At 46.5% G+C, this 10,936-nt stretch overlaps 1 protein-coding gene across 1 annotated transcript; it reads left to right on the plus strand.

Annotated features, from left to right (window-relative positions):
* The first annotated feature begins 1,711 nt into the window (after positions 1-1,711).
* Positions 1,712-7,437, plus strand: LOC123941658 (HLA class II histocompatibility antigen, DM beta chain). Its single transcript, XM_046005071.1, has 6 exons — positions 1,712-2,374; positions 3,052-3,333; positions 4,649-4,933; positions 6,371-6,487; positions 6,647-6,682; positions 7,075-7,437. The coding sequence occupies exons 1-6, from the start codon at positions 2,320-2,322 to the stop codon at positions 7,089-7,091; spliced, it is 792 nt and encodes a 263-aa protein (XP_045861027.1). The 5' UTR covers positions 1,712-2,319; the 3' UTR covers positions 7,092-7,437.
* The last annotated feature ends 3,499 nt before the right edge of the window (positions 7,438-10,936 follow it).

Genomic DNA, 10,936 nt, shown 5'->3' on the forward strand with positions numbered 1-10,936 from the left:
GGTCTGTAAAATTAGGAGGAAAAGGGTTAGGAAAAAACCTCTTGGCTGAGCACGGGTCTCTGGGTTTTCTGTCCTGCTTTATTCTAAAAAGCACCCTCCGTCTTCTCACTAATAGAGAAGTGAAACCTTCTGCATTTCCTGCTGCTGCCTCAGAGAAGGTTTCACATCTCCTTTGGCTGCCGGAGCAGAGACTAGACATGGCCTCATCTTGCTGGTGGGCGGTCACCCCGGTGCAGGCAGGCACGGGACCTCGCCGCCAGCAATTCCGTGCAGGCGCGGGCTTTGTAGACGGTGAAAAGGATCTCAAGCCTGGGCTCGTGCGAGGTCAGGTTCACCGCCTACCTGGTGGGAGGGCGGGGGAGGGGGGTGGGGCGGGGCAGAGAAGAGCATGGGGGAAGTGCAGGTACGAGTGGGGAAGAGTTTACACAGTATTGAAACTGTCAAAAGAGAAAGCGCGGAGAGACCCTGGTTCTGAGAACAGAAGGAATTTTGAGAACAGGGAAGCAAAGACTTGGATGGTGGAGTGACTTTTTTCCCTTTATTTTTCTCTCAGTGGAGGCCACCACTGGCTACCTTTATGTGGGTCACCTCCAGCCCCAGGATGTAGTGAGTGTGTGGGTTTGCTCATTTGCATTCACGTGTGTGTGCGTGTCTGTGTGTGAATCTTTGGAGCTCTTTTCAAAACTGTAAAATGGGGACGCTTAACAGATCTTTTAAGGTTATATGAGGTGGCATGGAAAGGGCCTACCTAGTGTAGTATCAGTTCCAGAGTAGAAGCTCAACAAATTTTGGACTCACTGCCTCCATTTTCTGCCCATTCCAGCTCTCCTGATGGCTCATATTAGAGGATGTAGAGTGTAGAAACATCTTATAATGAAGAGGAGGTTCAGAGCGGGGGTTGCTGGGAAACACAACTTCAGTTAATCTCAGTTATTACCCAAGTCTTTTGCTTCTGATAGTCATCCTTCTATTCATTTTTGGTACAGACTTCTTTTTTCTTCCTAAGTATCGGCTTTCTTGAGGTTGGGGACTTTGGGGGAGGATAGGTAAGTGTGGTGTCAAGGGGCTCTCTCTTAATCCTCTCATTTAGCTCACTACTAAATCAAATCTAAAGGTTGCAGAAACTGAGGTGGGGAGATGCAGCCCCGAAGCCACTGGGGAAGAGAGAGAAGACAATTTCAGGTTTTAAATTTGTGATGGAAGAAGCCACCAGTTGTACAGTTCACAATGGGATAGGAGGATGAATTGCCATTTAAAATCTGCCTTTTCCAGGGGAAGTAAAGGAGGGAAACTTTATCTTATTTTTTTTCTGGTGGCTTCATAATGCAGGGACCTGCTCCAGGACAGATGGGACTAGTGGGAGAAATGCACAGGAGAGTGTTGAGTTTGGGCAAGGCAGGACAGCTTTGAGAACTGGTCCATTCCCAGCTATTTATCAAGGGCTCATGTGGAGTTGTCCTGTGGTCTGCCCTGAGATGGCTCAGACTGGTTGAGGGTAGGATTTCCTGGCTGCAAAAAAGCAGGAAGGACAAAATGCAGTTCTGCAAGAAGCAATGGAATCCCAGGGAAGGATTTTCCAGTCTCTGTCTCTGACCTCTAAAGTGGAATTGTTTCCCCTATTCCCTAGTGGCGCTTTGAGGCCAGATAACCCTGCACTCTCCCTGTGCCTCCTTCCATCTCAACAGCCCTGTCTCTGCCACCTGCTCCAGAAGGGCCTTACAGCTCCTGCCTCCATCTCCCATTTCCGGGTGACAGGGCAGACCAGGGGTTATGCAATATCTTTCTAAGTAACCTCTCTCTAAGGGACAGAGAAGTTACCTAGTCTCTGTCTTTTGGAAGAATATTGAAGGGAAGCAGTGAAACCGGTGGGCAGCCCAGGCTATGTATGTTCTGGGAGTATTGGGATTATTCTCTCCACTGATCTAAGGAAATCCATCTACAGACTGGTCTTTCCCACAGGGAAAGTGTTAAGAGACAGAGTCATTCAAAGCCTAGGGCAGGATAAGATTTACCTGGTAACTGGTGATGCTAAGGCTGAAGCACTCTGATTTGTCTCATATTAGTCCCCGCCCATCTAACCCATCTGACAACTCTTAGTTTGGGACTGAAAGAGCTAGTAGGAACAGAATTAGTATCTAGGGACTGGGTGGCTACCAATCACTCATTTACGGGGGATCAAGGAGTCGGGGCTATATTCTAGTCTGCTCAGGGTCTGGAGATCACCTACCCAGGCTGGGGCTACTGGAGCAGGTGAGGACCCAGGGCCCTGGAAGAACTAGTCCAGGATACTGAATTCCTGGTGTGTCCCCAGAGCAGAGCATGACCACACTCCTGCCTTTGCTGCTGGGCCTCAGCCTGGGCTCTGCTGGAGAAGGTAAGGGTTTCCTGCTTGGGATCCCCCTTCCTCTGCTCCTTTGGGGCAAGGGAGTCACTTGGATTTGGACACCCCAGACTATTTGTCTCTCTGGTGTATACTCTGATAGCACTTCCTACCTTTGTATCTTTGTTGCAATTTTAATATAATTGAACTGTATAATTATTTGTGTACTATGTATCTTTTGCTGGAGTGTAGGCAAGGGCAATATCTGTCTTGTTTATTTCTGTATCCTCATATCCTCAGCTCCTAGCACAGTGCCTGGCACATTTGTGTGTGTGCTTCATAAATATATATATGGAGTGAATATTAATAATATATCCAGCATACAACAAAGCTGACTCTTTCCCTTGACCCCTTTTCTCAATCAATAATTCACATTACTGAAGGTCTTGTCCTGAGTAAATTGTTGTGTTTAAATTGGCAAATAAATTTGGGCCATTCTTGTTCCCATACTTAGTCTCGTAAAGAGGAAACGGTAACTAAAAACTTCTCTGCTGCTACCATCTATTCCCTGACTCGGTGCTCTCAGAGACTCCAGTACATGAGCTTGGTCTGTAGATGCTGCCTGAAACAGGAAAGCTACAACCCACTCACTGGGTGTAACTGGGGCAGGAACCGGGGCTTGGGCTCCCTGCAGAGGTCTCTGAGCTGCCCCCTTTCTCTGGTTCCTGTAGGTGGCTTTATAGCCCATGTGGAAAGCACCTGTCTGTTGGATGATGATGGGACTGCAAAGGATTTCACATATTGTATCTCCTTCAACAAGGATTTGCTGACCTGCTGGGATCGAGACAAGTCCAAAATGGTCCCTCTTGAATTTGGGGCACTGAATCCCTTGGCCAAGTACCTCTCAGAGTACCTCAACCATCAGGAATCCGTGCTTTCCCGCTTGTCTAATGGACTCCAGGACTGTGCCACACATACCCAGTCCTTCTGGGGATCACTGACCCACAGGACACGTAAGAAGAGAGGGGCACAAAGGGGCTATTGGGAAGCACAGTTAGGAGAGGAGAAGCCAGGAAGAATCCCTCCATCCCTCCATCCCTCCATAGCCAAGGAGGAAAGAGATTTGTGCAGGAAAGAAAGAGAATGTGTGGAAAGAAAGAAAATGTGTGGACCTGGAATGTAAGAAGAGTGTGGACCCTCAAAGGGTTGTTGATGGGGATGGAGCAGGAATAAAGAAAGGGAAGTGATGTTTGAGGCCAATGGGCTGAGAGAGTAAGCATGCATTCCTTCCATTCAGGGCATCTCATGATGCAGAGTCAAGTTCAACCAGGAGTGTGTCAGATAACCATAATACCTTTTTCCAAAGTGCTCATAACTCTTTGTCATAGTTCTGATGTTTTAGGTCTGCGATGCACCCAGGCATGGGAATACTTAGAAAGCCTCCCTGGGAATTTCAACATGCTTTCTTGCCTCCAAGCCCTTGCCCTGAGAAGGACTTGAGACTGATAAAAGAAAACATGAAGATCTCCATAAGACAGAGTAATATGTCTAAAATGTGACTTCTGGACCACTTTTCTCAGAATTGCCTGGGGAAGGTGCTTGTTAAAAATACGAGCCCTTGAGTGCCACTACAGATCTTCTCAGTGAAAATATTTGGGGATGCAGCCTAGTGAACCTGCATTTTAACACAATTTCTTGGATTTTTATTTAAGATTTTGTTTGAAAAGCACCAAGGTAGAGACAAGCAGGAGGGCCACCTAGAAGAATAAACTAGTAGGGAATGGCAATATTAATCTCATTAATTCGGAGTATGTTAATCCAAATTTAAGAGAGTTAGATCTGAGTTAGGCTCATTTTCTTAAACTCTCTGAGGGAAAAATATTGCTTGATTCGGCCACTTAAGTTTGTTGAATTAGATTTGAGGACAGGCATCTTTTTCAACCTTTACAAATCCTAACCTACAATGCTTGATAACTGTTAGCTTATATACTTGAAATAAACATTTCACTTGAAATTATCAATATATTACTTGAAATAAATAGTCAGCAACTTCTGAAACAGCTTGCAGTCAGACCTGGCTTCTGCTTAATGTGATCAGCCATAATGTTAGAACAGGAATCTGAAAGAGCAGTGAAGGAATGAGGGGAAATAAAGAGCAAAGCAGGAATAATTCTAACTCCTTTTTCAAAGGGATGTGTGGAGGCATGGAGTGGGGGTAGGAAGGGTCAGTTGGCAAAAGCCACGAAGAGTTGAAGCAGGAGAGAAACTGGGTTGGAGAAAAAGCCAGAATGTTACCTTCTTTCACGACCACGTTTTCCTCCTATGCAGGGCCACCAACTGTGCAAGTAGCCAAAACCACTCCTTTTAACACGAAGGAGAGTGTGATGCTGGCCTGCTACGTGTGGGGCTTCTATCCAGCTGATGTGACCATCTGGTGGAGGAAGAATGGGCAGCCTGTCCCTCCTTACAGTAGTGACCCTAAGATGGCCCAGCCCAATGGAGACTGGACATATCAGACGGTCTCCTATTTAGCTACAACCCCTTCTTATGGGGACACCTATACCTGTGTGGTGGAGCACATTGGGGCTCCTGAGCCCGTCTTCCAGGACTGGAGTAAGTGCATGGAGGATGGGAGGGATTAAGGTTGACTCAGAGAGCTACTGTGCATGGGTTGTTGACAAGGAACACCAACATTTTGGCTCAGGGAGTGACATGTGGACAGGTCCAGGGAATGACAGCAGGAAGGGAGAATGAGCAACCCGTCTGGAGGAACCGGTGGAGGGCTGATGACCAGAGATGATGTCTCCGTGGGAGACAGGAATGGGAGGAGTTACTGTTGCTGTTGCCATCGTGGTGTGGTTGATGTCGTGTGTGCATTTGGGGTTGGAACGGGAGCAGCACGCCTATCCTGAAAAGAGGATGTGGTTTGGTGACCGTGCTTTCACACCCCAAAATTGTGATGCAACATTTCAGGATCTTCAGATTTCAACTATTCTGTTGTCTGGCCAGGAATGGGAACCGAAGGAATAAAAAAGCTTTCAGAAGAAACGGGACTTTCTCTCGGCGTAGGGGCAGTTGTGAATTGGGGCTGCTCTGTCAGGGAAGAAGAAGCCTGGCTGGCAAACACTTTGGTTTACATGCTTGGGGGCTAATGAACAAGAAACCAATGACCACTGCTTGAACCCCAAGATTAGGAGTAGTTAAACATACCAAGAGATTTGGTACACAGATTTGAGGAAATAGAAGAGGGAGCCATGAGGAAGAGGAGGGGTATCTACGAAGGGCTGGGGGAACAGGATCCTAGACTGGCTACTGAGACTGGGCTCCCCTTTGGGGAACGCTGTCTTGCTGGGCAGCTGAGAAGGGCATGAAAAGCAGAGAGAGGAACCCACAGGTGCACCAGAACTCTCTTGGCACAGTCTCCCCTTCAGCATGTGCCAGTTTCCTTTGATGATGGAATGTTTATTTCAGCATGGGGGAAGGAATCCAGGTGGGGTGGATTCAGAGTATGATGAGTTCCAGGAAGTGGGAGCTATGGGGTGGGCTGGAGACCGGTTCTGGAAATCTGGAGGTGGACAGGAGGAGATACCTCAGTTGTCAGATAACTCATGGAATAGGATCATTGAGAGTTAAGAAAGGTGGAAAGACATTTTAATAGACAAATACTCCGTTAGAGCACATAAGGGAGCCAACATAGTCACTATGGAGTAAATGTTGAGGAGAATGAGGAATCCTTTAATTTCTGGTGAGAAAACCTTTAGGGTGAAGAAAGGAAAAAAGATGCCCGAGAGGCCCCAGTGTATTAGAGAGGACGTAGAGGCTCTGGTGCTAACTGTGGTGAGAGGGGTCCCCCAGGGCTGCTCTAGCAGTAGAGAGCTACAGGATGGGGATTTTTGAGTAAATTCTGTTTCTTTGGGTATAGGTTGGTGTGCGCCAGACTCTTGGCATTGGACCAAAGCACCTTTGAACTTCCTAGCTGGAAGTCACATTAAATTAAGTTGCTCTGGCAATGGGCAACAGATTGGTTCCAGTAAGTTTCTATTTTTGCAGCACATGGGCTGTCCCCAATGCAGACAGTGAAGGTTTCTGTGTCTGCAGTGACTCTGGGCCTGGGCTTCATCATTTTCTCTCTTGGTTTGCTCAGCTGGCGGAGAGTTCGCTCCTCAGGTGAGTGCCGCCCCTGACCTCCTGTTGCCAATCTCACTCCCAATTTCTGTTCACTTTCTGTCTGTGACTGGTTTTCCCATTGCTACCTCATTTGTTGTGAGTAACACCGGATACTTTTATCTACAGACTGTCCTCTAATCAGGTATTTTCTTTTTCCAGGCTACATTTTCCTCCCTGGGGCCAGTTATCCAGAAGGTAACATCTATGTTAGTTTGTTAGTTGTTTGCCTCTTGGTCCTTGGGGTGGGGGTGGGGGTGGTGAGAGATCTCGGGAGTCAGTGTTAGTTTAGGCTCAGCTAATGGTGTTTATAGTAGGGGTGAGGCTTCACCAGGATGTAGCCAAGAGCATAATTTAAAGTGCCATTGCTGGGATTGGGAGCCGGAAAGAGGAGCAACCACACCCCCTTCTTCTATCCAATGGAGTGTTTATGGGGAGACAACTGAAAGTGGTTTTGTAGTATTAGTCCTTGGTGATCTAGAATTTTTGATATCATCGTATTAAGGGCTCTGGCATGGATGGTTATAGAGACAGAGGATGGGGTCAAGTTGGTTTGAAGCCTTATTATTTCCTTTTTATTTCTTCTGCAGGTCAACATGTCAGTTAGAGGAAGAGACCTACACCTTCTATACCGCAAGCTAGGAGATTCAGAATCTTAGTGATGCTGCTGTGTCTCCCCCAACATCGTCAGACCCTACACATTTTCTTGGATCCTGTGGTTTCTCCATCCGGATCTTTGAACTTCCCAGCCCACCCTGTGTACACCTTAGCACGCTGGGGGAACTCAATCCTGGGAATATTGTGTAATCAAGTTATTGTCCAAGACTATATTTCTGGGTTGAGTATCATCTGGGGAGGGAGGTTAAAGGCCTTTCTGGAGGCCACAGTGTGCCACAGGGGCCAGTGAGTCACTGGCGATCATCTCTGAGGAATAAACTCTGGTGGAAATATTGTTTTTTTATGCTTTTTCCTGAGGCTCTGGGGAGGGACCATGAGCAGAGTTATGGGTTGGGGTGAATTCTCTCCTCCTTGAGTGGAGGAGTCAGTATGTCCTCTTAATTATTCCCTCTAGACATGACAGAATTGGGGGCAGTTTTCTGATCTATCATTCATAAAAAGAAATTAAACTGTGGTTGGATGGAGTCACAGAATCAGAGAGAGGCAGGGAATTGACAGATTACTTACCTCATAAGGGGTCTTAGGAGGATTGAGTGCGTTCTTACTTGCATATGGTTAAGAACGTTGCTGGCATGTGCTGAGCCCACAGGAGTGATGTTAGTTATTACTTGTTACTCAACTTTCTGGATCAGACATTGGACAGGGTACTTTACATGTATTGTCTCACGGATCCTCATTGCAGCTCTGATGTGGATCCTTAGATAGGACTCAGGAAGCAGAGCTTAACTTTAGATGGAAGTTCTGGGCGGTGATTTCTTCCAAACCCTAAGTGGGGAAGAGCCCATAGCTCAAGTGCGTATAATGACCCAGGTGCTGGGCTAAGTGCTTTGTATTTGTATCTCACTTACTTCTTACAATAACGTCAGGAGGAAAAGGTTGTCTCCTTCCATGTCACAGGTGAAGAAAGCAAGGTTCGGAGTGTGGATAACTTGCCCAAGATCAAAGAACAAATTTCCCATGGGATGTTTGTCTACCTTAGCTGGAAGTAAGTTGATGGCTTATTCAGAGGATCCTCACGCTGCGGGAGCACACCACTCTCCAGAGCCCGCTTTCAACCCCAACCCAAGGGACATCCGCTGTTGGGGTAAAGATTTCTCACGGTAGAAGGGAGGGTGCCTTTTGTTTCTGGTGAGGGGCGACACCTGCTGGACACAGAAAGCTGGGCTGTGGCATTGCGTTTGGTTGGACGCTAGACTTTGGACAAGGAAAAGAAGCCAGAAGTGAATACAAATACTGAAGCAGCTTAGCCTAAGGGAATATGGTGGAGGGTGAACAAGGGGTTATGGATGCATATTTGCGTATGGGTGTCTGCATAGGAATACATAAGATCAGAATCTGATGAGCTGGGGGAAGAGGCAGAAGATAGACTGTAGAACCTTCTTGTGTGCTGCTATCCATGAATGTGTGTGTGTGTGTGTGAGTCATGGTTTTTTTTTTTTTAACTTTTATATTTTTTAAAGATATTTATTTGACAGACAGATCACAGGTAGGCAGAGAGGCAGCCAGAGAGAGAGGAAGGGAAGAAGGCTCCCTGCTGAGCAGAGAGCCTGATGCGGGGCTCGATCCCAGGACCCTGGGATCATGACCTGAGTCGAAGGCAGAGGCTTTAACCCACTGAGCCATCCAGGTGCCCTGAGTCATGGGGTTAAAACCCTTCATTCTTGGACTGTTTCTGTGCTGATGGGGGCCTACAGAGGAACAGGGGAAGCTCTGTTCTCACGGACTTGATGTCCAAAGTAGGTGCTCAGGGTTTGTCCAACCAGTGAATTGATCTTTTCCACTTCCCTGGTTTCCCCAGAAGGATCCCTGTGATCAGGGCATTTGTTCTGGAAGGAGTTTCCTGGAGGAGTCAATGGGAGGGGAAAGTGCTCATGAATTCAAAACGGTTATTCTCTGAACAAGGCCATATAAGGTTGGAAGACGGAAAGTGCTGTGTGCTGTGGTAATTGGCAAATGTTGGCTCAGAAATTAATCTCTAGAAATTTTACCAGTTTTGTATTTCTTTTTTTTGCATTTATATACAGCATTTAATGAATAAGCTTGTGTATCATGTAAATAATCTTCCACCTCTTCTTGACTTAATTTAAAAACTTCCTGTTCAAAGTCTTATGTTGTTTCATTTTCATTTTTCTATTCATGGTTTTTGTTTTTGTTTGGTCGACAAAGCAAATTCTTTTTGAAGTGCTAGTCTGGTCTGGGGGTAGGGTTTTGGGTGGTGTCTCTGCGGGGCTGATTTTGCCGGAGCTGCCCATCCAGAGGGTCTGGGTCTGGTCACAGCAGTGAGAATCAAAGTGATAGGACCCCCCGGGGAAGGAAGGGGAGAGTCAGCTAGTTGGATAGCTTCCAGTCCTCCTCTGGAGAGTCCTGGCAGGCTTCTCTCTGCCCTAACTTTGTGTGTTTATGTTTTATAGGGATGGCTGTCCCTTTCCAGGTAAGGAGTTAGGAGAAAGTGCCACGTAGGTGTCCTGGGATCCAGGAAGCCAGATTAGGGAGAAAAGGGAAGAAATACATGTCCTTACATGGGGTGATGAGTGGTGCTTGGATGGAAAGAAGTAGGATAATGGTGAGCCAGCTCCAGGACTGTGTGAGGAGAGTAGAATGTTAAACATAATAAAATGTCAATAAAGGCCGTGTGAGAGAGAGAGAGAGAGAAAGAGAGAGAGAGAGAGAGAGGAGAGGCAGTTGGGCTGTTGCGTTATATCTAATCCAGGTGGTACAACACATGGTTCTCTCCTTTCAATGTCTTGTTCATTTTAAAAGATGAACTTGGAGATGGAATTGACTTTAAAGGTCATTTAGTCTAACTGTCCACCCATGAAAGGGCTGGGTCTGTGTTCCCAAGGGCAGTACAAGGCAGGGAGTCCCTTCAACCCTTGGGGCAGATACCAATATTTTAGAGAACTGTGTTGATCTCAAGTTTGAGGTTCCTCTTTTGTTATGATCTCAATCATATGTGGGATCTAAAAATACCACAACAAATGAATAAACAAACAAAAAGCTGAATCGGATCTATAAATACAGGAGAACAAACTTGTGGTTGCCAGAGGAGAGGGGGGCCAGGGGCTGGGCAACATGGGTGAAGGGGAGTGGGAGACACAGGCTTCCAGTTACAGAATGAATGAGTCACAGGGATAAAAGGCACAGCGTGAGGAATATAGTGAATGATATGGTAATAACATTGTGTGGTGACAGAGGGCAGCTACACTTGTGAGCAGGGTAGAAAGTATAGAGAAGTTGAACCACTATGTCATACACCTGAAACAACGGCAACATTGTGTGTCAACTATACTCAGATTAAAAAAAAATAAAGACAAAGGGAATGAAACTCCAATATATCACGGGACAGTGGATCCTTATATCTTATATCTCCCTCCTTAGATATAACCGGAGTGACAGCATGCCCCTGGGTTCCAGCTTCTCTTTGTTTCCTTACTCATGTACACAGTCATGCGAAAAGACCAGAAAAAAGCTTGGTATTTAATCTCCATGTTTATTTAGGAAAACTACTTTTGCCAGGCCAGTCCCCAGGGGCTGCAGAGAGTGGAAAGACCCCAAACCCAAAAAGATTGCTCCCCGAGGGGGGGACTCACCTGCTTTCCTGATCCTTCCTCTCCCACGTTTCCATTGCAAATGAGGTTTCTAAGAACCCTGGGCCAGACTGGTCAGAGGAAGGAAATGAGGAAAGAAATGACTTTCATAGTCCTAGGGCCTCAACAGAAAACAGATGGCACACTCGAAATAATACAGTTTAAGGGGAGTCTATTTACAAGAAAG

The sequence above is a fragment of the Meles meles genome, chromosome 5 (assembly GCF_922984935.1).
Source record: "Meles meles chromosome 5, mMelMel3.1 paternal haplotype, whole genome shotgun sequence".
Classification (NCBI taxonomy): Eukaryota; Metazoa; Chordata; class Mammalia; order Carnivora; family Mustelidae; genus Meles; species Meles meles.